The sequence below is a fragment of the Mustela erminea genome, chromosome 9, assembly GCF_009829155.1.
Source record: "Mustela erminea isolate mMusErm1 chromosome 9, mMusErm1.Pri, whole genome shotgun sequence".
NCBI lineage: Eukaryota > Metazoa > Chordata > Mammalia > Carnivora > Mustelidae > Mustela > Mustela erminea.
This window is the reverse complement of record NC_045622.1, coordinates 8,630,396-8,656,548: the sequence shown is the minus strand read 5'-3', so window position 1 is coordinate 8,656,548 and position 26,153 is coordinate 8,630,396. Positions and strand designations below refer to the sequence as shown.

General features: G+C 42.9%; 3 protein-coding genes across 7 annotated transcripts; 2 read left to right on the top strand and 1 right to left on the bottom strand.

Annotated features, from left to right (window-relative positions):
• The first annotated feature begins 433 nt into the window (after positions 1-433).
• On the top strand, positions 434-4,223 carry CRYAB (crystallin alpha B). The gene is made up of 3 exons (XM_032359405.1): positions 434-891; positions 2,020-2,142; positions 3,879-4,223. Exons 1-3 carry the CDS (start codon positions 691-693, stop codon positions 4,080-4,082), a joined length of 528 nt encoding a protein of 175 aa, XP_032215296.1. The 5' UTR covers positions 434-690; the 3' UTR covers positions 4,083-4,223.
• An 11,683-nt stretch (positions 4,224-15,906) lies between these two features.
• Positions 15,907-20,656, bottom strand: C9H11orf1 (chromosome 9 C11orf1 homolog). 4 transcript variants are annotated; one of them, XM_032357269.1, is made up of 4 exons: positions 20,422-20,646; positions 17,911-18,141; positions 17,378-17,444; positions 15,907-16,923 (listed from the first exon to the last, which is right to left on the bottom strand). In XM_032357269.1, the coding sequence occupies exons 1-4, from the start codon at positions 20,467-20,469 to the stop codon at positions 16,748-16,750; spliced, it is 522 nt and encodes a 173-aa protein (XP_032213160.1). In that variant the 5' UTR covers positions 20,470-20,646; the 3' UTR covers positions 15,907-16,747. The 4 variants fall into 4 exon arrangements, with proteins under 4 accessions (XP_032213160.1, XP_032213161.1, XP_032213159.1 ...); XM_032357270.1 differs by having other exon boundaries at positions 20,281-20,644; XM_032357268.1 differs by lacking the exon at positions 20,422-20,646 and adding an exon at positions 18,904-19,446.
• Position 20,657: 1 nt separating this feature from the next.
• Positions 20,658-24,596, top strand: FDXACB1 (ferredoxin-fold anticodon binding domain containing 1). Of its 2 annotated transcripts, XM_032357264.1 has the most exons (5): positions 20,658-20,929; positions 21,137-21,293; positions 22,372-22,575; positions 22,763-22,921; positions 23,285-24,596. In XM_032357264.1, exons 1-5 carry the CDS (start codon positions 20,758-20,760, stop codon positions 24,465-24,467), a joined length of 1,875 nt encoding a protein of 624 aa, XP_032213155.1. In that variant the 5' UTR covers positions 20,658-20,757; the 3' UTR covers positions 24,468-24,596. The 2 variants fall into 2 exon arrangements, with proteins under 2 accessions (XP_032213155.1, XP_032213156.1); XM_032357265.1 differs by lacking the exon at positions 22,763-22,921.
• The last annotated feature ends 1,557 nt before the right edge of the window (positions 24,597-26,153 follow it).

The following is a 26,153-nucleotide window of genomic DNA, read 5'->3' as shown; positions in this document are numbered from 1 at the left end:
TTCATAAAGCGTTCCTGGTTTTAATGTTCTGTGCGCTGTGTAGGAAGAAAGATGCAAGAAACTTTCCCACCCTCTCTTTGGGGTGGGGTGAAAAGTCTTCTGCCCAGATTCATGTTAGGGTCCTCTCCTGGACTCCGGCCAACCTGGAGCATCACAGAGATGTGTGGCGCTGACTTGTTGGTGCTCAATGCTCTGCTCCAGGGACCCACAAATGGTTAATGTCCCTGGGGCCTGGCCTAGGAAGATTCCAGTTCCTGCCCAGGCCCAAGATAGTTGCTGGCCCAATTCCCCTGGCATGCTAGGCTGGAGAGGAGGAGGGGGGGCACACCGCCCGCCTGCTTGGGATTCCTGACTCTGTTCCAGCTCCAGAACAGAGGCTGGTTGGGGGGTGGGGGGGGGTGGCTGCCACTGGGTGTGGATGGAAAGCTAGTGAAACAAGACCAGGACAAGTCACCAGCCAGCTCAGACGTGTTTGTATTTCTCTTTTCTTAGCTCAGTGAGTACTGGGTATGTGTCACACTGCCAAATCCCCGATCACAAGTCTCCATGAACGGGCGGTGAGCTGGGATAATAAAACTCCTGACATCACCATTCCAGAAGCTTCACAAGACTGCGTATATAAGGGGCTGGCTGTAGCTGCAGCTGAAGGAGCTGACCAGCCAGCTGACCCCCTCCACTCACCTAGCCACCATGGACATCGCCATCCACCACCCCTGGATCCGCCGCCCCTTCTTTCCCTTCCACTCTCCCAGCCGCCTCTTTGACCAGTTCTTCGGAGAGCACCTGTTGGAGTCTGATCTCTTCCCAACTTCTACTTCCCTGAGCCCCTTCTACCTTCGGCCGCCCTCCTTCCTGCGGGCACCCAGCTGGATTGACACCGGGCTCTCAGAGGTAAGTCTCTGCCAGGAGAGGAGAGCTCTTCCTGGAACCGCTTGGAAACATATCCATCTGCTCTCCTTTTTCTCCCTGCTTAAATCTGGCTATGTCTCAGGGTCTTAGGCACTTGCATGTCCACCAGTGAAGACAGACTAGGCCTCTGGTCCTTTCCCCCAGTTACCTGTTTGTACTGGATGCTGCACTGAATCCTACTGACTGCATTTTTTCCATATGCTGTGAAGATCATCTTCTATCCCCTAGCTTCTAAGTAGGGTGCCCCTTTCTGGTTCGGTTCATAAAGATCTACAAAGAAAGAGCTGCTTGCCTTCAGACTCCTTTGCTCACCTCTTCTAATATCTCATACCCCTGACAAATGTTAGCATCTCAAGTTTCAGAGTCAGGAAACGGTCCTGCCTCGTTCTGAGCTTTTTATCTCCACTGCATGGAGCAGGAGACAGCAGACACTATTTACTTTCTTTCTATGCCTTCATCTATGATTTTGCAGGTTTCTCAGAGCTGTGATAGGGCACTGACCTGGGTTCAGACCTAATGAGTAAAGAATGTAGGTCCAGTCTTGGGACCCCCCACTTGTCCCAAGAGGGTGGGAGAGTGGGATGAACAGATAAGGTTGACCGAGCTGTCACAGAGCACACTCTGGTTTAAAAATATTCAAGTGTGAGTAAACAGGAGCTGAGTGAGCAAGGGCTTTGGAAGGACAATCAGGGCCAGCAGAACATTCCAGATTGGGTGGGTGGGAAACTTGGCAGAGGCCTGAGTAAGAAGAAGGGGCCTTTGTCTCACAGACAAATGACAAGGCCAGGCATTGGGGTCAGAGAGGCAGCAGAAGCCATGCCCAGACCTCTCCTCGTCATTGCTCCCCTGGGTGGCCAGTCTTCTCTCCTGTCCCTGTAAATAAAGTTTGGGTCTGATGACCATGCAGTATGGCTTGGGTACCACTGTGGTGGCTCCTGTGAACCAGAGAGCCATGTTTATGCATAAAGGGACTTTTAGCCAAAAACAGGAGGATAAACCCCCTGGACAGAAGGCAAGTCTACAGAATGAAGAGACTGCACTAAGGTCATCCACGTTCATACCATCTTTTCTCCTTTCCCTTCCCCTTCCCCTCCACCGTGCTATTTCTAGATGCGCCTGGAGAAGGACAGATTCTCTGTCAACCTGGATGTGAAGCACTTCTCCCCAGAGGAACTCAAGGTCAAGGTGTTGGGAGATGTGATTGAGGTGCACGGCAAACATGAAGAGCGTCAGGTGTGTAGCTTGTTTTCTCTTCTGCTCATTCATCCAGTGCGTATCATACAGCGGACACTCCCATCAGCCCCTGAGCCTGGTGACTTTCTAGTCGTAAGCCATTAGGGTCTGGGACAGGGATCGACCTGCTGTTGTGTTTGGGCCAGAGAAGTCGAGTTTTGCTGTTTGCTTTGATTTGATTGCCTTAGATAGGATACATGGGAGGTTTATTTTCCATTTAATCCAGTGGTTTTTGGCTACCTTAGAATCACTAAGGGAATTAAAAAAAAAAGTTCCAGTGCTTAGATATATCCCAGACTAATTAAATCAGACATTTTTTTAAAAAGATTTATTTATTTATTTATTTGACAGACACAAGTAGGCAGAGAAGCAGGCAGAGAGAGAGAGAGGGAAGCAGGCTCCCCACTGAGCAGAGAGCCCGATGTGGGGCTCGATCCCAGGACCCTGAGATCATGACCTGAGCCAAAGGTAGATGCTCAACCCACTGAGCCACTCAGGTGCCCCTAAATCAGAATTTTTTAAGGGGTGGACTTCAGGCATCAGCATTTCCAAAAGCTCCCTGGGTAATTCTAATGTCCATTCAAAGTTGAGGACCGCGGATTCAGGAATCGTGGTTGTTGGACACCCGGTTACTTTACTTAATTAAATGAATTGCGTATACCCTGAAGGCTCTTGACTTTAGGACTTTGCTTTTAGAAGTTCCAGAATCCTCTCATCTTTAGCTCATCTAAAAGGCTGAACTACTTGATTTGCCTAAGTTTCAGAGCTGCACTCAGGAGCTAAAACCCTGGCGCCCATGTGGAAATCAGTTAAATGAGAGCCTATCTGCATAAAGGCTTGAGATTCAGCTGGTGTAAAGGTTGGGTATAAAGTTTTCACAAAATTCTACACAATGAATTCTAGAGAATTCTAGAAGCAGGTAGTTTTTAGCAGAATTCTAGAAAATGAGGAATGGCTTTTCTTTAGTTTCTGGGTGCGTTTTTAAATGAGTCTGCTTACTGATTATTGATAATTCAGATTCTCATGTATCAAACAGCATAATTTGAGGTCCTAGGGCTGTTTCAGTTTTGCTTATGTGATTTAAGTTTGGGTCATAGTCCCCTTGGGTGAAGTGTTGTTGTTGTTTTTAGCAGTAGTCTTTTTGGTCTGGGACATTCTGGGACATTCTTGAGGAGTGAAGACAGTTTCTGGGCTTCCCTGGGGACTCAGATATTCAATGCTGAATAATATTCCAGATCCTGTAGGCCCAACACTGATCTAAACCTTTGGGAAACACCCCTAAAAATTGCCATGCCTCAGGTTGGGGAGATTGGCAGTTTTGACTGTTTCAGATTTCTCAGGCTCTCATTGGTCAGTGACCACCTAGGCAATTTTTTTTTTAAGATTTTATTTATTTATTTGACAGAGAGAGATCACAAGTAGATGGAGAGGCAGGCAGAGAGACAGAGAGAGAGAGGGAAGCAGTCTCCCCGCCGAGCAGAGAGCCCGATGCGGGACTCAATCCCAGGTCCCTGAGATCACGACCCGAGCCGAAGGCAGCGGCTTAACCCACTGAGCCACCCAGGCGCCCCACACCTAGGCAATTTGATCTTAGCCCCAAACAGAACAGCTGTTGGGTTTTCTCTCTTGTTGCAATGGTGTATGGTCACACCTAAGGGGAAGGAGGATGTCTGAGTTCTGAAGTGGTGTTTTATTTCCTGTTCTTATTTCTCTTTTTCCTCATTCTCTTGGACTAGGATGAACATGGTTTCATCTCCCGGGAGTTCCACAGGAAATACCGGATCCCAGCTGATGTGGACCCTCTTGCCATTACTTCATCCCTGTCCTCTGACGGGGTCCTCACTGTGAATGGACCAAGGAAGCAGGCCTCTGGCCCTGAGCGCACCATTCCCATCACCCGTGAAGAGAAGCCTGCTGTCACTGCAGCCCCCAAGAAGTAGACGCCTTTTCTCCAACTGCATTTTTTAAAAGACAAAAATTTCCCCACCGGTGAATGAAAATCTTGTGATTAGTGCTGAAGCTTATTAATGCTAAGGGCAGGCCCAAATTATTAAGCTAATAAAATACCATTCAGCAACAGATAACTGTCTTGTGTTTGAATGTTCTGTGTTTTTTAAAATAATTTTTTAATAGATTTTATTTATTTATTTGACACAGAGAGAGAGCACATGTAGACAGAGAGGCAGGCAGAGAGAGAGAGGGAGAAGGAGGCTCCCTGCTGAGCAGAGAGCCCAATGCAGGGCTCGATCCCAGGACCCCGAGATCATGACCTGAAGGCAGAGGCTTAACCCACTGAGCCACCCAGGCGTCCCTGTTCTGTGTTTTCTAAAATAAATGTACCAAACAATGCAGAGCCATTAAATCAATGCATTATGACTGTGAGGTCCCTGGGGATATTATAGTCAGAATGGCTATCTCCACTACTTACTAATAGTATAAATTTAGCAAGTCACTCAACCTTTCCAGTCCTTAGGTATTACATTTATAACATGTGGCACTGATGTGTACACTTGTTATGATGGGTAAATTAAGGAGAAAACATAGGTAAAGCCCAAGGAATATCAGTTCCTCCCTCTCCTCCTTCTTTGATTTTGGCCTTTGTTCCAACAACAAATCTGAATGAACTCTGGATAACAAAGCCTAAAAGGCCTTAGTGTGTTTCTGTAATTAATTACGTTGCCAGGCTAGGAGGTGGTGCCCCCAGAGTTGATGTCTTCCTACTGATAAGCAATGCCTTCAGTTGATTTACAAGAGCAAAAAACAGGACTTGGGTGATTATCACCAAATAATTTTTTTTAATTTATTTTTTATTTATTTTCAGCATAATAGTATTCATTATTTTTGCACCACACCCAGTGCTCCATGCAATCCGTGCCCTCTCTAATACCCAACACCTGGTACCCCAACCTCCCACCACCCCCCGCCACTTCAAACCCCTTAGATTGTTTTTCAGAGTCCATAGTCTCTCATGGTTCACCTCCTCTTCCAATTTCCCCCAACTCCCTTCTCCTCTCTAACTCCCCATGTCCTCCATGCTATTTGTTATGCTCCACAAATAAGTGAAACCATATGATAATTGACTCTCTCTGCTTGACTTATTTCACTCAGCATAATCTCCAAATAAGACTTTTAATTCTAATCTCTAAATTACTTAGCAAATACCTTTCAAAAGTAAGACTGGGAAGGGGCACCTGGGCTGGCTTATTTGGTGGAGTATGGGACTCTCGATCTTGGGGTCCCAAGGTTGAGGCCCATGTAGGGTGTAGAGCTCAATAAATAAGTAAACTAAAATATTAAAGAGAAAGAAAAGAAGGACTAAGATGACAAACATCCAATTTAATGACCCTCCCCCTAAAAAATTAAGTTTCAGATCATAATTAATAATTGCTTGTTAAGTGATTTTATTATTTAGCTAACACAAAGACATATTATTCTACAAAAACACCCACATTCCCCTTGTGGGGCCAGACAAAACTTCTGACTCAATTAATGAAAAATAGCCCTGATGTAGGTTATCTAGTATAAATGTTCACAGATAACTCCTATTTTTCTATAGAAGTTTCCACCTAATCTCTGATTTCTTATGAGGATGGACCATGAGCTGAAGTGAGATTCTTGCCTTCACAAAGCCTACAGATTGGGGATTGGCCACACTTTTAAAATATCCTACATGAGGGGAACCTTGGTGGCTTAGTCGGTTAAGTGTGTGACTCTAGGTCAGGTCAGGATCTTGTGAGTTGGAGCCCCATGTTGGGTTCCACACTGGGCATGGAGCCTCCTTAAAAAAAAATTATAATATTCTACACTAAATAGTTGCCAAACTTTTTCATGATGTATGGGTGTGGAACTAGGACAATATGAATTGCAAATCTATAGAAGTTCAAAAAGTTTTCTCCTAAAAAAAAAAAAAACTTCTTAATCGCTAGAAATGCTGTATACTAGACAGAAGCCAGATTTCTCTAAACTTAACGGCTAATTTTTGTGGCTATGTAGCAGATAGTCTTAGCCTAACCAACCTATTTACCACCTTCAGTCTTGCCAACAGCTCCCCAGACTAGTTTAGGTGTCACCATATTCTTCCCAACCATGTGCTTCAAGAAAGTGAATCCAAGCTCCAGCCACAGGCCATCTATCTTGATTAGTCCAATCCTGGAAATTCTCTTTTCCCTGTAATGATTAGTCTTGAAAGGGCCAAGACCCAATTGTGGCTATTGAGACAGGAGGGAAGTTTGCTGAAGATGCTTCTAGAAAAAGTTATTAATTTTTATTTATTTTTTTAGGGTTTATTTATTTGAGAAAGAAAGTGCATGTGCTCATTTTAGTGAATTACCATTTATTGACTTAGTCTTAAATAAATAATACTTTGGGGGCGCCTGGGTGGCTCAGTGGGTTAAGCCGCTGCCTTCGGTTCAGGTCATGATCTCAGGGTCCTGGGATGGAGCCCCGCATCGGGCTCTCTGCTCAGCAGGGAGCCTGCTTCCTCCTCTCTCTCTGCCTGCCTCTCTGCCTGCTTGTGATCTCTCTCTGTAAAATAAATAAATAAAATCTTAAATAAATAAATAAATAAATAATACTTTGACTATTAGATCTTCATATTTATGTTTTTGACAACTTTGTTCAGAATGTGCAGGGTCACTTTTTGGTGTAGTTTTACTGAACACAAGTTAGACTACTTCTTTATTGTGAGTCATTCCCAGATCACATCTTTTGCTATAGCTACTCACTGTTATTAGCATAGGCCTTTTCTATTCTACTCCAGTATATTTAAAGATTTTTCTTTCAGTTTTATAACTAGCTCATCCATAATTCTACTTCATCCCTTATATCTGAATTATGCCAGGCAATTCTAACTACCATTTTTTTTATTATTATTTTTTAATATTAGCTAACATTTATTGAGCACTGTGTGGTAGGCACTGTGCTAAGTGCTTTAAGTTTTTTGTAACTATCAATTTTTAAAATAGAATAATTCTAGGAAAGGCCCATGGGAAATATCATCTTCAACAGGGAAAAACTGAGAGTTTTTTTCCTAGGGTCAGGAACACCACAGGGATGTCCACTCTCACCACTGTTGTTTAACATAGTACTGAAAGTCCCAGCCTCAGCAGTCAGCCAACAAAAAGAAAAGTCATCCAAATTCACAAAGAAGTCAAACTTTCACTCCTCATAGATGACATGATAGTCTAGGTAAAAAAAAGACCCAAAGACTCCATCAAATATTGCTAGAACTGATACAGGAATCGAGTGAAGTTGCAGGATATAAAATCAACACACCAAAGTCTCTTGTGTTTCTATATGCTAGAAATGAAGCACCAGAAACAAACAATGCTAAAATCTGTATGTTACCAGAAAAGACCCTGAATAGCCAAAAGACAGTTGAAAAAGAAAACCAAAGCTGGTGGCATCACAGTTCCAGACTTCAAGCTATGTTACAAAGCTGTAATCATCAAAACAGTATTGTACTGGCACAAAAAAAGACACACAGATCAGTGGAACAGAATAGAGAACCCAGAAATGGATCCTCAACTCTATGGTCAACTAATCTTCGACAAAGCAGGAAAGAATGTCCACTGGAAAAAAGTCTCTTCAACAAATGGGGTTGGGAAAATTAAAGTGGTGACTTATTTGGGTTTGGTTGGGATCCTAGATGTATGGCGGCGGGGCGGGGGTGTTGAGAGACAAGGCAAAGGAGTTAGAAAGGGATTCTGGTAAGGACTTTGGAATTTATGTTGAGGGGAACAGAAGCCAATAAAGGATTTTTTTTTTTTTTTTTTTTAAAGATTTTATTTATTTTATTTTACAGACAGAGATTACAAGTAGGCAGAGAGGCAGGCAGAGAGAGAGAGAGAGAGAGGAGGAAGCAGGCTCCCTGCTGAGCAGAGAGCCCGATGCGGGACTCGATCCCAGGACCCTGAGATCATGACCTGAGCCAAAGGCAGCGGCTTAACCCACTGAGCCACCCAGGCGCCCCCAATAAAGGATTTTAACCAAGTGAGTGCCATGATCAACCTTGTCTTTTTAGGGTTACCCTGGGAGCAATATAGTGATGGATATGTGGGAACTACAATAGAAAATAGAGATATCAAACATAAGGGTCTTGCAGCAGACTGGGTGAGAAATAATGGAAAACTGTAACACGGAAAAGGCAATGGGGCGCCTGGGTAGCTCAGTTGCTTAAGCATCTGCCTTGGATCCAGGTCATGATCCCAGGGTTCTGGGATTGAACCTTGAGTCAGGCTCCCTACTCAGCAGGAAGTCTGCTTCTCCCTCTTCCTCTGATCCTCCCCCACAGTCCCGTGCTCTCTCTCTCTCCCTCTCTTCTCTCAAATAAATAAATAAAATCTCTTTTTTAAAAAGGCACTAGTGAGGGGCGTCTGGGTGGTTCGGTGTGTTAAAGCCTCTGCCTTCGGCTCAGGTCATGATCCCAGGGTCCTGGGATTGAACCCCACATTGGGCTCTCTGCTCAGCAGGGGGCCTGCTTCTCTCTCTCTCTCTCTCTCTCTCTGCCTGCCTCTCTACCTACTTGTGATCTCTGTCTGTCAAATAAATAAATAAATAAATAAATAAATAAGATCTTAAAAAAAAAGGCACTAGTGATGTAAAAATGTGGGACATAAATAAGATAACATGGAGGTAGAATCTATAAGGCTCTGGATGCTTGAATGGGGAATGAGAGAGGGGGAGCCAAAATAATTCCCTGGTTTCTGGTCTCGACAACTGTATAAACTTATAAATATTAAAAATAAAAAAGAATGGTTAATATACATAAAAGAGATCTGTGGAATTCACCTAGATATGGAATACCTTAGGAGAGAAAATAATTTGAGACAGAAGATTATGAATACAGTTGTATATTGTGTATATTAAGTATATTATGAATACAGGTATACTGAGTTTGTGGCCCTCTGGGAATTCAAACGGAGATACTCAATACGTAGTTGGTTACATACATTCAGAGCTCTGGAGACACAACTAGTATGCAAGTAGAGATTTAGAATATGGAAGCGCATTAAGTGAGAGCTGCTGTTCTGGGAGTGATAAGACCATTTCAGGTTAGCCAAAAGAAACTGGGGGACGGCTAACAACAGAATCATTAGGAAGGCAAACTTAAGGGATTGGCAGAGAAAGATGAGCTCATAAAAGAAACAAAGAAGGGGCATCTGGGTGGCTGGGCCCAGCTGGGCCCCTCTCCCTCTCTCTGTAGTGCCAGGGCCTCTCTATAGGGTGTTTCCATTGGGCAGCTGGATTTACAGACTCCAGGAAGGAGTATCCACAACACAGGAGGTGAAAGCTGCCAGTTTCTTAGAGCCTGGGCCTAGGAACCTGTGTAGTGTTACTTTCGCCATATTTTGGGGATCAAAGCAATTGCAGAGTCTGTCTACATTTAAAAGGAAGGGGCATAAACTTCCACCTTTTGGTAAGAGGGGGTTCAACGAATTTGTGGCCTTCTTTAATCCTCCACAGAAATTGACAGAAAGGGAGAAGAATATACAGGTAATCTCTAAAATTTATAAGGGATTAATAGCTTTAGTAGCTGGACTATACAAAGAACCCCTCCAAATCAAGAAAAAGGCAGTTTCTCCAATAGAAAAAAAATGTGGACAATGACTGTGCGTATGAAATTTATAGAAGTGGAAACTAAAGAGCCAACATGCATACAAAAAAATGCTGAAAATAATCGCTAGTCAGTGAAATGCAAATCAAAGTAACAACATGCTATTATTTTATGAAAGGCTTTCTCGATGGTGCATTAGTGATAGTTTGGGCCGGACAATTCTTCGTTGTGCGGGCTCTTCTGTGCATTGCAGAATGTTTAGCGGCACCCCTGGCCTTTACCCAGTAGTAGACATACCAGTTGTAACAATCAAAAATGTCTCTAGACATTGCCAATTATCTTCTGAAGGACAAAATTGCTCACTGCTTTGCATACCTATCAGCTTGGCAAAAAATAGAAAGTTGGTTAATGCTAAGTATTGGCAGAGATATGGCAACATGGGAGCCTCAGGCATTGCTGGTGGATGTGTGGGCAACGCAGCCATTCTCTAGAACAGCCAATTTAAATATACCATTACCTCATCACCCAGCAATTCAGTCTCTACAAAGAGCCATATATGAGAATGTTCTCTGCAGCTTTGTTTGACAGTGGGGAGTCGGGAGACGAACTACAAAGTGATGCCGAACACTCCACCTACCAGGAAAGGATAGACATTTTTCTCAGTGCACATGATACATTCTGCAAGGAAAACCATACATTAGACCACAAACAAGTCTTAATACATTTTATTTTATTTTTTAAAGTTTTGTTTATTTGAGAGAGAGAGCATGAGCTGGAGGGGCAGAGGGAAAGGGAGACTCTCAAGCAGACTCCTCAATAAGCACATAGCACCTGGGGCCTGATCTCACAACCCAGAGACGATGACCTAGGCCAAAATCAAGAGTCAGTTGCCTAACGTGGGGCTTAAACTCACAGCCCCAAGATCAAGTCACATGTTCTTCTGACTGAGCCAGCCAGGTGTCCCAGGAAGAAACATTTCTTCATCTATTCTATGAGGCCAGTACTGCTCTGATACCAAAGCCAAAGAAAGATATTACAAGAAAGGAAAAATATAGACTAATACTCCTCCTGAATATTGATGCTAAAATCAACAGCATGCTAGCAAACTGAATTTAGCAGCATATTAAGAGGATACATTACAACCAGATGATATTTATTGCTGGAATTCAAAGCTGATTCAACATAAAAAAATCAATGTAACATACCATATTAACAGAACAAAGGGGGAAAAATGATCATCTCAAATGATGCAGAACAAACATTTGACAGAATTCAGCAACTTCTCATGACAAAAACACTCAACTAGAAATAGAAGTAAATTACCTCAACAAAATAAAGACCATATATGAAAAACTCACAGCTGACATCATACTAGGTGGTGAAGATTGAAAGCTTCTCCTTAGGGGCGCATGGGTGGCTCAGTCAGTCAAGTGTCTGCCTTAGGGTCAAGTCATGATCCCAGGGTCCTGGGATCCCTGTTGGGTAGGAAGCTGGCCTCTCCTCTCCCACTCCCACTGCTTGTGTTCCCTCTTTCACTGTCTCTCTCTGACAAATAAATAGATAGGGTCTTTTAACGGGAAATAAAAAAGCTTTTCCTTAAATATCAGGATCAAGACAGGAATGTTCACTTTCACCACTTCTATTTAATATATTATTGGCAGTTCTAGCCAGAGAAATTAGGCAAGAAAAAGAAAAGTGTCCAAATTGGAAAGGAAGTAATGAAATTATCTCTGTTTACAGATGACATGTGGAGAACCCTAGAGATTACACAAAAAACTCTCTAGGGCTAATAAAGAAACACACCAAAGTTGCAGGATTCAAGACCACCACACAAAAATCAGCTACATTTCTCTATGCTAATAAGGAATAATCCTAAAAAGAAATTAAGAAAACAAATCTACAATAGCATCAAAAAATACTGTGGAAAAAACTTAGCTAAAGAGGCAAAATAAAACATGCCTGAAAGAACTTAAAGACACAAATAAATGGAAATCCATTACGTGTTCATGGACTAGACGACTTAATATTGTCATGATATCAGTACTACCTAAAGCAATCTACAGGGGCACCTGGGTGGCTCAGTGGGTTAAGCCTCTGCTTTATGCAGCTAATAATATAGATTTAATGATTGGGTAGGAGAATTAGAGGAGATAATGCATTAAAAACTGCCTCATTCAATGGCTGACAAGAATTGGCAGTCAAGGGGCACCTGAGTGGCTCAGTGGGTAAAGTCTCTGCCTTCAGCTCAGGTCATGATCCCAGGGTCCTGGGATGGAGCCCTGCATCAGACTCTCTGCTCCGTGGGGAGCTGCTTCCCCCTCTCTCTGCCTGCCTCTCTACCTACTTGTGATCTCCCTATCTGTCAAATAAATAAATAAAGTCTGAGCCACCCAGGTACCCCATGAATAGCCAAAATAATCTTTAAAAAGAAAAGCAAAGTTGGGAGATTCATATTTCTTAATTTCAAAACTTATTACAAACTACAGTAGTAAAAAAAAACAGTGGGGTATTGGTATAAAAACAGATATATAGACCAATGGAATAAAATACAAAGGCCAGAAATAAACCATTGTGTAAATGGTTAAATGATGTTTGGCAAAGATACCAAGTCCATTCAATGGGAGAATGTGCAGTCTTTTCAACAAATGATGCTGAATATGCAAAAAAAAATGAAGCTGGACCCTTACCTTACACCATATAAAAAGTTAATTCCAAAAGGATCAAAGACTTAACTACAAGGGCAATAATTGTAGACTCTTTGAAGAAAACACATGGGAAAAATTAATAATATTGACTTTGGCAAGGACTGCTTGGATATGACACCAAAAGTTTAGGCAACAATAGGTAAAAGAGATAAGCCGCCCTTCATCAAAACTGAAAACTTTCGGGGCGCCTGGGTGGCTCAGTGGTTTGGGCTGCTGCCTTCGGCTCGGGTCATGATCTCAGGGTCCTGGGATCGAGCCCCGCATCAGGCTCCCTGCTCCGCAGGAAGCCTGCTTCCCTCTCTCTCTCTCTCTCTCTCTCTCTGCCTGCCTCTCTGCCTACTTGTGATCTCTGTCTGTCAAAAAAATAAATAAAATCTTAAAAAAAAAACCTGAAAACTTTCAAGCATCAAAGGGCACTGTTGAAAGAGTGAAAGTAGAATCCACAGAATGGGAGAAAATATTTACAAATCCTGTATCTGACTAGGAATTAATATCCAGAATATATAAGGTACTCCTACAACAAAAGGGCAAACGACCAATTCAAAAATGGCAAAGTATTTGAATAAATGTTTCTCCAAAGATATACAAATAGCTAAAAAGCACATGAAGATACTCAAGATCACTAGCCAGTAGGGAGGTGTAAATCTAAACCACAATGGTATTATTCTGCACCCGCTAGGATGGTTACTATAAAAACAAAAAACAAAGTAAGTGTCAGTAAGGATGTGAAAACTTAGAATCCTTGTGCATTGCTGGTGGCAATGTAAAAAAAAAAAAAAAAAAAAAAAAAAGTGGAAAACAGATGAGCATCTCCAAACTGTTAAACACAGAATGACCACATGATCAGGCAGTTCCACTTCTGGGTATATTCCAAAAAAAACTGAAAGTGGGGACTCAAACAGATACTTGTACATCAATGTTCATAACAGCATTGCTCACGACAGACAAAAGGTGAAAACAACACGAGGATCCATTAACAGATGAATGGAGCAGCAAAATGCAGTAAATACACAATGGAATATTATTCAGTCTTAAAAGGAATGTATCTTATAATATTGATGAAACTTGAAAACATGCTAACAAAATAAACCAGACACAAAAGGACAAATATGACATGAATCATCTTTTATGTGTTTCCTAGAATAGGCAAATTCGTAGAAACAGGAAGTAGAACAGTGGTTATTAGTAGAATAATGGTTACTAGGAGAAGGGGGAATGAGAAGTCTGTTTAAATGGTACAGAGCTTCAGTTTGGGATAATGACAAAGTTCTGGAAATAGTGCTAATAGTTGCACAACTCTGTGAATGTATTTAATGCCACTGAATTGTACACTTAAAAATAGTTAAACTGGGGGGGAGGGTGCCTGGCTGGCTCAGGTGAGTAAGAGCTTGTGACTCTTGATCTCAGGGTTGTAAGCTCAAGTCCCAAGTTGGGCAACTGACTCTTTTTTTTTTTTTTTTTTAAGATTTTATTTATTTATTTGACAGAGAGAGATCACAAGTAGTCAGAGAGGCAGGCAGAGAGAGAGAGGGAAGCAGGCTCCCTGCTGAGCAGAGAGCCCGATGCGGGACTCGATCCCAGGACCCTGAGATCATGACCTGAGCCGAAGGCAGCGGCTTAACCCACTGAGCCACCCAGGTGCCTGGCAACTGACTCTTGATTTTGGCTCAGGTTGTGACTTCAGGGTTGTGGGATTGAGCCCCACCTAGGGCTCTATGCTCAGTGTGGAGTCTGCTTGTCCCTCCTCTCCCTCGACCCCTCCCAAATAAACAAATAAAATCTTAAAAATTAAAAAAGAAATCTTTTAAAAAAATCATTAAAATGGTAAGTTTATGCTATATATGTTTTACTACAATTTAAAAAATATCCTGGATAGACAGGAAATAAAATAGGATATGTAACATGTAAACTTAAAATATGTGCCAATAAAATAGTGTTTGTATTTCAAGAGCATGTATTAACGAATTACTACAATTAGTAAGAGGCAATAACTCAAATTCTTTTTTAAAAGAGATTTATTTATTTACCTGAGAGAGAGCACGCATGTACACATGAGTGGGCAGTGCAGAGGGAGAGAGCATCTAGGGGGGCCTCACTGCTGACCACGGAGCCTGATGTGGGGCTCAGTCTCATGACTCTGAGATCATGACCTGAGCTGAAATCAAGAGTTAGATGCTTAATTGACTGAGTCACTCAGGTGTCCCAATCACTCAAACTCTGCAGTTGATCTAACAATGCAGCGCTGTTTCCACCAATGCCCTAATGGTATCTTTCTGTGAAACTGGACAAGGTGGTCCCAAAATTTATATAAAACAGCAACTGGTTAAAAATAGCTCAAGACACTCTTGAAGAAAAACAACGTGAAAGTATCTCATTTATTAGATATTAATATTTACAAAATTATCATAATTACAATAGTGAGGTAATTAAGGCATTGTGTTAAGATAGCATATGTAATGACAGACCAACGGAATGTTTTAGAGAGCCTGGAAACAGGCCTAAGTACACAGACAGTTGATTTATAGTAAAAATGGTGTTCAAGAGCAGTGGAGAAAATAGTGTTTTCAATAATTAATGCTAGGAAAACTGGATAGTCATACAGGAAAAAAAAAAAAAAAAGAAACTCAGTTACTACCTAACATCATACACAACATAAATCACGTATCTGTGTCTGTAACATAAAATAGTGAAAGTCTGTGAGGAAATACATGGGAAACATCTCCCATCTATCGTATTGTCATAATAAACAGGAGAGAAAATAAAAAAGGAAAATATTGGTAACTTTAAACCCGTTGGGGCACCTAGATGGCTCAGGTGTTAAGCATCTGCCTTTAGCTCAGGTCATGATCCTGGGGGTCCTGGGATGGAGCCCCGCATCGGGCTCTCTGCTCAGTGGGAAGCCTGCTTCTCCTTCTTCCACTCCCTCTGCTTGTGTTCCCTCTCTCACTCTCTCTGTCAAATAAATAAATAAAATCTTAAAAAAAATTTTTTAAAAACCTGTTAAAATTTAGACTGTTCCTCCCAAACTATTCCCAACTATTCCCAATCCTGTCTCAATTCCTACCAGTTCCCCACTTTGAAAGACCCTACTTAAACCAACAGAGCCCTTACCCCAAATCTCTAAAAATACCCTAGTTCCCCCTCCCCTTTTAAAGATTGTATTTATTTATGACAGAGAGAGATAGTGAGAGAAGGAACACAAGCACAGGGGAGCTGCAGAGGAAGCAGCAGGCTCCCTGATGAGCAGGGAGTCCGATATGGGGCTTGATCCCAGGACTCTGGGATGATGATCTGAGCAGAGGAAAGGCAGACGCTCAACTGACTGAGCGACCCAGGTGCCCCATATCCCCCCCTTTCCCAAAAAAAGATTTATTCATTGGTGGGGGGGGGGCAAGCACAAGCCAGGGGAAGGGCAGAGGGAGAAGCAGACTCCCCATGGAGCAGGGAGCCTGAGGTGGGGGGCGGGGCTCAATCCCAGACCCCTGAGATCATGACCTGAGGCTCCATCCCAGGACCCTGGGATCATGACCTGAGCTGAGGGCAGACGCTTAACCAACTGAGTCAGCCAGGCGCCCCAACATCCCCCTTCTGAATTCTCACCAAGATTGTATTAAGTTGATGTGCTTCCTTGCTACAGGTTTAATAACTCAGTTTTGTTTGATAAACAGGTTTCCTTGATGGTCTTTGTGGGTGAATAAAAAATTGACAGTCCTTCCCTTTTTAAGATATATACTGAAATCTTTATAGAAGAAAGGGTTTAACTTCTGAGATCTGCTCCAAAATTAATTAAAGAAATAGAGAACTTATGTAGGGATAGTTAAGATCAATCATAAATTGTTGAAGGTGTGTAGTAGTATATGGGAATTCATTATATTACTCTAATTTTATGTTTTAAATCCACTATAATAATTATAAAAACTTATTTTTCTCTTTTTTTTTTTGTCCTAGGAGGGCATGTTCATTAAGGTCACAAAAGAGTTACAATATCTGACTGTGACTGCCAGGCTCACATCCAGGAAGCACCTAGCCAATGATAACCAAACTCAGGCTGGATTTTGGAGTTCCACGTTGGATGGAAGGTAGGGAGGGGCAAAGTAGTAGCAGATTTGAACTAATTCTTTTCATCTCCTCCTACTACAACCTTGTAATGTAGAACTAAGAGCAGATATTAACTTAAATCTGACATCTAAGTCTTGATTAAAACAAAAAAGAGGGTAGGGAATATTTTTCTGTGCTTTCTTTATTCAGAGAGTGAAACTGTTATAGTCAGCTAGATTCTTAGTTGTGCTTAGAATATGCTCCGTCCTACAATTTACTCTGGAAAAATGAAGGTTCTTATTCTTTCTTAGAACCGTGGACCCTCAAATTGGCAGTTACTACGATTCCACATATATGGGGAGTGATGCCCAGTTTGAGGCTCTGAGTAGCTGGTCATGTAAGTTGACTTTTCTGTGCATTTGTACCGAGGAGGATCCAGTTCCGGTTGATGTCCTGGAAACCAGTGAGGCTCTCTCTTAAATCCTGAGGGAAGAGAGAAGAGAAGAGAAGGAAAGACAAGTGGAATCAGTCAAGAACAAGGACCCTTAGTGACTGGTCTTGCTCTTACTTCTGAGGTAAAATTTCCGAGTCTAGTGAGTCCTGTAAAAATTGAGAAAGAAAAATCAGGGGCACCTGGATGGCTCAGTTGGTTAAGAGTCTGCCTTTGGCTCAGGTCATGATCCCTGAGTCCTGGGATCAACTCCTGCATTGGGCTCCCTGCTCTGTGGGGAAGCTTCTTCTCCCTCTCCCCCTGCCTGCCGCACCCCCTGCATGTGCATATGCTCTCTCTGTCAAATAAATACATAAAATCTTAAAAATAGAGAAAAATCATTTACTTATTCACTCATTCAGTTTTCTTCTATTTGAGCTCCTTCCATGTTCCAGGCACTGAGCTACGACCTGAGAATATAAAGATTGAAAAGAACAGTCCACCTACTATGAGTTGAAAGTGGCATTTTGTTGTTGTAGCTCGTATCATATGTTGTTTCAAAGTAGTGTCCAAACTGGAAAGAAAAAGTAATCAGTTAAAAATATAGGGGTCTACACTTAATGTTGGCAAATAAAGGACACAATGATATGAATTTTAACAGACTCTGTCATATTTTGGATTAACTAAAGGTCTATATGTTGTTAGTCTACATTCTATTAACTTTCATATCCTTTGTTAACTTGTTTGTTAGGAGACACTTAAGGGCAAAATGCAGATAAATTACAAGTCTAGGTAGGCAGCCTGAGTCAGAAGACATATATGTAAAAGGGTACGGCTCATACTTTTACTACTTTGCTCTTCTACTTGATAGTAAAATAAGACAGCCAGTCCAGCGAAAGACTGCTGTCCACCCCCAACCACCTCACTGAACAGAGAAGCCCAAGAGGTCTCAGCATGGAAGTTATTAGATTCCTACTTCTAAAATGGCCAGTGGCATTTCTTTTGCTAAGGGAAGGAACCAGAAGAGAAAGTTAGATTACCTGGGAAGGCAAGGGTTTGGGCTTCACAATATTCCTTAGGTCATATCTTTCCTGGTTCCAGTTTCCCATCAGGGTACAGTTTGAATAGGCATTCTCATTGGTGGTACATCTCCATCCATACTGGAAAAACTTGGATGTATCATTCCAATCTGTCCATACTTCAGCATGGCCATCTGCATTAATGAGGCTGCCATAGTGTGGGTTTGCTAGGAAATAGGCAAGGTGCTGTCTCTGCCAAAAGGTGAGAACAGAAAAGCTAGTTGAAAAAACTAGGGAACAGAAAAGGCATTCATCCCTTTCTCACCCTTGGCCAAGTATCACATTAGCCCATCTTACTAAGGATCTAGGCTTTCTTCCCAATATAACTGTGGTTCTGTTTCTTCTCCCCTGGCCCATGAATCCTTTGATCTACTCAATCAAAAGTAGCACATGGCTATGTACAGTAAATGCCCCCCCCCCCCAAAGACAGGAAAACTTTCAGTATCCCCAATACTATATGGAAAGCTAGTTGTATGTTCAGGAAATTTTGAGATGTAGGAGTTTAAGGACTAAGGATATTGCTATAGTCAAAGAGAATAGGGAAAAGTGAAAGTTGGATAAATAGATAACACAACAAAGGGTCAATAAATAAGTTTCCTTCTTTCTGGACTCAGTTCAAATGCCACTTATTACATGGTAACTTCCAAGTTAACTTCTCTTTCCTTTGTCTCACACAGCATGGAATCTTTATACCTTTAGCTTTCTATCATATGTTAGAATTCTTCAAGTACGTGTTGAATCTCCTATGTTGAACTGTATGACATCCCTTGAGGACAGGCCCTGTGTCTTATTACCATACTTTCTCCTTCTGCCAGCTCTCCCAATAAATGGTGCTTTGCACATGTCAGGTGACCAATGTCTGAATTTCAATCTTTTGTAAGGAATTAAATGCATAGCCATTTTTATTCTGGGCCAAAATGACTGTGCTCCCTTGGCTGGAGGGCAAGACAATACCTTCACTGGAGAAGAGCATTTTGATGCTGAGTGGCTTGTGTTGTTTGAAGAATTTGTGGGAAAGTGACAGAAAGTATTATTCAGCTGTTCCATTTTCTTTAAAGGAAGAGGTATCACCAATCTTGGCCTTCCCGTTCTCCAAGCAATTGAGGAATGTAGGTCACACAGATCACCATGGCCAGGAGGCCATGATTTGGAAGTCACCACCCACCTAGCCACCTTTCCACAGGTAGGGACAAAGTCAATACTGTAGCCCTCATACCATGTACCTTTGTGAAGAGAGATGTGTGCACTGATGTCAACAAATAGCATGATGACTAAAGAGTAATTCCTGCAAAGTCTGACAAGCCTAGTACTCACACTGCAGACCAAGGCGACACTTTCCTTGGGGCTGTTAAGACAGGCATCACCATCCACTAAGTTGCCCAAGCCCAAAACATGCAGCTTATTTTTAACTCTGACTTCTCTTTCAATGCCTTATATCTATCCAAACTCTAGGTCTTACTGATTTTTGAATTAGACCACTACCCTCCAACCCCACTGCCAATTTTGTTTAGATCACTACCAGCTTTTGTCAACATTCTTGGTGCAGTTGCCTCTCTGATCTCTGTGCCATCAGCCTTGGTCTTCTCCAATCCTTTTTCTATAGGAAAGAAGAATAGTGTGAAAATGAAAATCTAATTGTGGTATCTTCCTATTGAAAAGCTGGCCACTTTTACAATAAGACTCAGGCTGTTAAAATGGCTTACGATGTTCTATATGACCTGGCTCCTGCTTACGTCTTTGTTCTCCTCTGTTACCCACTCTCCCTCCAACTACATTTCAGCCAAACTCAACTCTTTGTTTCTCCACCAAGCATTTGCAAATACTGATCCTCCTGCCTCTTCACTTATCCTTACCCAGGTCAGGTGTACACTCCCTTTCCCCCTTAGACTTTTTTAAAAAAATATTTTATTTGAGAGAGAGAGAGAGAGAGAACAAGCAGGGGGAGCAGCAGGCAGAGGGAAGGGAGAAGCAGACCCCTCGCTGAGCAGGGAGCCTGATGCAGAGCTGGGATCATGACCTCAGCAGAAGGCAGACTCTTAAGTGACTGAGTCCCCCAGAATTCAGGTTCACTTCATTTAGAGAATCTTTCCACTTCCTCCCAGAAGTTGGTGAGGTTCTAAATCCTTCTGTGCCCTACAGCACCCTGAATGACTCCTCATAGCACCGCCTCCCGTTGTACCAGAATTGCCTCTTTTGCTGTGCCGTTTCCATCAAACTTTAAGTTCAGGCCACATCTTATTCATCCATGTACTTGGCCGCCCTCACAGTGGCCTCCCACACAACGGGCACTCAGTATTTCCTGAATGAATAAAGGGCAGGAGATAGAAGCACCTGGAGAAATCCCGAGCAGCAGAGACAATGGACAGTAGCCATTTCAGACGAGAGGGGGCTACCCTCTGTGACAGCAACAAGCCGGACACAGCCCAACCTCTTGACTTCAGCCCCGCCCTATTCCTTTCACTCAGAACTGGCCTCTCCCGGGGTCTGTCCCTGTGCGGTAGTGACTGCTTGTGACCTCATGCAGGTGTGACGAAATCGCTCACGGCCGCCGTTGGGCAAAAAGGCGTTTATTTCAACACTCCTGAAGGTGTGAAGGAGTGAGGGGACAGAGTGATCGATGTCTCGCGTTCGCTCTCATGCCTATTTCCCCCTCTGAAGCCGCGGCACCAGTTGCTCAAGACAACTGGACGCTGTCGGTGCATCATCAATCGGCGACGCAGGAAGAAGAGGCCCGCAGGGTCCCCCACGGAGGAAGTGACGTAAGAAACTGGCGCCTCCGAGGACGCGAGAGACGAGCTGGTTGAGGCCATGGCCCCTCGGCGCCTCCTGTTGGTTGGGGAGGGTAATTTCTCCTTCGCCGCCGCTCTGAGCGAGACCCTGGATTCGAGCACCCGTGTAACCGCCACCTGCCTCCGGCGCTCGGCCGACGTGGCCGGGAATCCGGTGGCCCGGGAGAATCTGCGGCGCCTGCTCGAGCGAGGTAGTGAGGCCATCCCCTCCGCGCAGCAACCCCCCCGCCCCGCTACTGGCGCGGCCCGAACTGGAAAGGGAGGGGAAGTGTAGGTTGCTTTTGAGCGTCCGGTTCCCCGAAAACCAGCTGTGGGCTTGGACCGGGGTTGTCTTGCACGGTCCAAGTCAGGGAGGGATTCAGGTCTTGAGACACCCATCTGTCTGTATTTCGTGCCAGGTACCGAGGTGCGTTTTGGTGTGGACTGCACCCAGCTGGCAGACGCCTTCAAACCGCAGCATAGGGAGTTTGATCGAATTTATTTTAATTTTCCGCACTGTGGACGAAAAGCTGGAGTAGCTAAGAACCGGGAACTGCTTGCCAAGTTTTTCCAGAGGTGAGGAAATGAGACCACTCACAAGTAAAATGTTTAAGATCGACATTACATAGTTTCTGCACTCACACATTTTAGTCTGGGAAATAAGGCATACGTGTTTAAGTTACTGTGGTAGGTTGAGAGAGACTATGACGCTCCAGAGGAACCCACAATCTAGTTGGGAAAGCAGAACCCTAAATGTTAAATAAAGTACAAATAGTGTGTAAGCTCTTGGGCGTGTCAAAGAAGGCTCACTCACCTATTTGGGATAATGCAGAATAATGGTAGGCAGAATAATCTAATGGCTAAAAGCATGGATTCAAAATCCCTACCTACCACTTATAGTTGTGTGATTTGGGGTAAGCTTATTTGGTCCTTAGTTGATTTTGCTTTTTTATCCATAAACTGAGGATATTTACAGTAACTACCTCAAATTAATGTGAACTTAAAAGAGTGCTTTAGGGGCACCTGGGTCGCCCAGTTGTTGGGCATCTGCCTTCTGCTCAGGTCATGGTGCCAGGATCCAGCCCCACATGGGGCTCCCTGCTCAGTGAAGACCCTGCTTCTCCCTCTCCCACTCCCCTTGTTTGTGCTCCCTCTCTCGCTGTGTCTCTCTGTGTCAAATAAATAAATAAAATCTTAAAAAAACAAAAACAAACCCAGTGCTTTCCACTATTATACCAAAACACGTGGTATTCTTGGAGGTCTCTAGAGGCCATAGTTGTCAAGAAACTTTTCACACAGCCAAGGTTTTAAGTTAGTATTTGAAATACAGAATTTTAATAGGAAGGGAGTGAAAAGAACAGCTTTCTAAACTGGGAAGAACAGCCCAGTCAGTGAATCATGTATAGGAACTTGGCAGGCACTGACCTTTCTATGACATTAGATGAACAATGCAGTTACAAAACCAGATAATACCCTGGTCACAGAATTTACATTCTTACTTCTTTCTCTGCCTGTTTGAAATCTATAGACCTTTATAAATAGATACGATTGGATTTTAGTTATTTCACACCCGAAGTAGGTATATACAAATTTCTTCTTATGGTAACTTCAACTTATTTCTGATAAATGGCTGATGTGCTCCTCTCCATGTCAGCTGTAAGGATGTTCTTGCAGATGAAGGAGAAGTCCATGTGGCGTTGTGCAGAGGACAAGGTGGGACTCCTGCTGATAAGCCCAGGAGAGAATGGCACAACAGCTGGCAAGTGGTTGCCATGGCAGCTCTGGGGGGATTCATTTTAAGTGACGTGCATCCCTTTGGCTGTGAGGCTGTGCCAGGGTACAAGTGCACTGGATATAGGTGAGTAATAACAGACATTTAAGTCTTTTTCATCTCTTACACTAATAATGAAAAAAATCTCTGAGGCCAATTTTCCCCTACCACTTTCCTGCTTTAGTCTCTAAAAAGACTTGCTTTTAAAAATAATGACAGTAAATTAATTAATTAAGAAAATGACAGACTCCATACTTGGTGACTCTTTTGCCAGGAGTCAAGATAAGCCCTTTCATGTAGAAGGTGCTTTGAACCATATCTTCACTCGGAGCTTACCCTTTGAAGGTTCACAACCCAGAATCTTCAGGATCAAACTGGGTGACCGGTGGTTTTCCTTTCCAGAACCAGAAGCGCTTGTAGGAAAGTTGAACAGGTAACCTGCTGTTTTACCAGAAATTACTTCTGTCTCTAGCTGTATCCTGATTGGCTTGATGCCAACCGTGTATTGAATGGATGCTATATAAATTGTTAACGATGTTGGTGCTATGAATACTTGTCAGTCTGGCCTTATACAAGCCTTTTTAGAATTAAAATTTGTCCGGTACATCATACAAATGGTGGCTGTCAGAGTTCTGAAACACATGATATCTGTTTCCGGTAGGTAATTTTTTAAATTTGCTTTTAGGATCACTTTAAGGATAATTCTTTTCTGTATTCTTTGTGCTTTTAATTCTAGATCTATTATAATCATTTATTACTTGAAGTGAAAAAGTTATTTTTATGTGTGTTTAAACAGAGGTTTCTTGGAAGCACCTTCATGTCATCCTGTCAAAACCATTAATGAGAAACTCATTGCTGAATTGGGCAAAGCTTTCCCTTTGAAGAGGCTGAAGTGTTCCTTCCCTTTGCTGCCAGAGGGAAGCCCTAGTGTTCTCACTTCCTGGAACTGTGACCGTTTGTCAGCGGCCTTTTGGATTAGTCTTTGTGAAGATAACTCAAATTCTGAGTCCCTGACTAGTGGGACAACACAAGACATAGAAGACTTCCTAGAGTTATTTTCAGAATTTAGCCTTCTCAAGGATTCTGGAAGAGATAGCAAGCAAGAAACTCATGAAGAAATCTGTGGCCAAACCAAGGTCTTCCTTAGACCTTCTCTCCTAGTTCATGTTCAGGCTGTCATCCAAGCACCAGACTTCCTCCCAGGTTCCGTGCACGTCCTCAGCGGACCTGTCTTTCGGAAGTGCCGCATCTTGCCTTTCACAATGCCAGCATTCCATGAGACTTTATTTATCCTTGGGTTTAATAAAAATCTGAAGGATAGTTATCTTCAGTCACTACTGGATCACCTGAAGGACACTTTCGATAGCCTTCTGAACCAGACATGGTTGGAGGGCTCTAAGCTGAGCAGTTCAGTGGAATTTGTCTTTCAACCAAACGGAAACGATTATATTATTAATGTGAAGTCTCATAATTTTGGCTCAGATTGTGCCAAGGATCTCATTATTGGGTCTGTCACTACATCTGCTACAAGCATTGTGCACAGGGACCAGTGTTTTATGTTTGTGTCTGTGAACTTGGACCTACTAGCCATGCTTGTCTGGGGTATCTCTGACTGGAGGATGTTGTGGACCTTTGACCATCGTTTCCTGAAGCATTTTGTTCCTGGGAAAATAGAATCCTTTAAAAGCTATTCCCTGTATCCCCCATGCTATGTGCATGATATTAGTTTTTGGTTAGATGAGAAGAAAGAATTTGATGAACTAGAGTTTCACACAGTGGCCCGAGCAGTGTCCCAGGACACTGTCATATCCATACAATTCCTTAGTAGTTTTCAGCATCCAGAGACTCAACAGGTCAGTCTCTGCTATAGATTGACTTACCAGACATGTGACAAGGCCCTCACTCAGCAGCAGGTGGCATCAGTGCAGTCCCAGTTTAGGAAGGAGATTCAGCAAAGACTACATGTAACACCTCGGTAGTTTAGTAAATTTACCTTGTGGGTATGGGTGCAGGTGCAGATGAAAAAGACCAATTTGGGGGCGCCTGGGTGGCTCAGTCGGTTAAGCCTCTGCCTTCGGCTCAGGTCATCGTCTCAGGGTCCTGGGATGGAGCCCCGCATCGGGCTCCCTGCTCAGCAGGGAGTCTGCTTCTCTCTCCCTCTGCCCATCCCCCCTGCTTGTGTGCACTTTCTCTCTCTCTCTCTCAAATAAAATCTTAAAAAGAAAAGAAAAGACCAATTTGTAACTTGTAGTCCTTTCTGGACTGTGTTTTTTTGTGAAATCTTTACCTTGTGACTCTAGCCAATGTTGGTTGACGCTAAAGGAACTTGGGGCTCTATCACTTAAACTCACAGACTATAATGTGATTGGTGACCTTTGATATTGTACCGAATTTTCCTGAGTCATGACTAGGAAAACTAACAAAACAGTATCTTGTACTTTAGATGCTTCACTCATGAAGATGCAATAGAACTTCAGTGTCATATTTATATTTTTTCCCTACTGCCAATTCCTCTTCTTTAACCCAATATGTATTATCTCACTAAGTCAACTTATGAGAGTGGTTTTTGGAGTCAGACCAATATTTATTAGCTTGGGTAAGTTGAAAGTGCTCGATAATTGGTATTGGTACCATCATGATAACATTTATTCCATGGGTGACTACTGTTGAAGTCATGGAACTAATTAATGTCAGATTTAGAGTTCACACTTGGGTTTGTCTGACTATAAAGCCCATGTTCCTTCTCCCATTGTTACTTCTTCACAGTCTTCACTAGTAACCTCTCCGCTGTGATAAAACTTTGGTCTCCTAGATGCTGGAGCCTTCTGTTGGAAGCATCTCTCAGAGACACTGGGAGATTGGCTCAGCCCAAGACTCCACAGAATGGAGTCCTCTAATGTTAATTAATGTATGTTTCTGTTAATGAATAGTTAGGCTCTGCAGATTGGAATTGTAAACTCTTGGGAGGAAGTGACTGTCTTATTTGTTCTTGTATTCGGAGAAGAGCGTGTAGAGGCAAGAATGGAAGCGAAGATACAAACTCGGAGGTAATTACGGTAATGCCAGTGAGCGGTAATGGTGACTGGACCAGGATGGTAAGATGTTGTTGGGCTGGGTGATACTTAAAAGGTTTTGCTGATGAAATATATGTGTATGGGTGAAACCGGAATCAAGCAGGACTGACTTGGTGTTTTTTGACCTGGAAGAACAGAAGTATCATTAATGAGGATGGAAAAATTGGCATAACATTTTGGGGAGTGGGGTGAAGAATCAAGGCACCTCTTATGGACACATTTATTGCTTGTCTTTCTACCCAGACTATAAGCTAATTGCGGGCAGGCAATGTGATTTATATCTTGTTTTAGTTTTTATTAGAGCGCGCGCGCACACACACACACACACACACACACACACTCTGGGCAGGCATTGGGGGTGTTGCAGAGGCAGAGGGAGAGAGAGAATCTTAGGTAGGGTCCATGCCCAGGTCTGAGCCCAGTGTGGAGCTCCATTTCACGAACCTGAGCCAAAAACACCTATCAGCCATTAACCTGCAGAGCCACCCAAGCATCCCTGATGTATAGCTTTCTTCTATCCCTAGTGTTGCCTACTACATGGACAAGGTAGTGTTTGAGCTAGACCTTAAAATAAGGACAGTGAGGGGCACC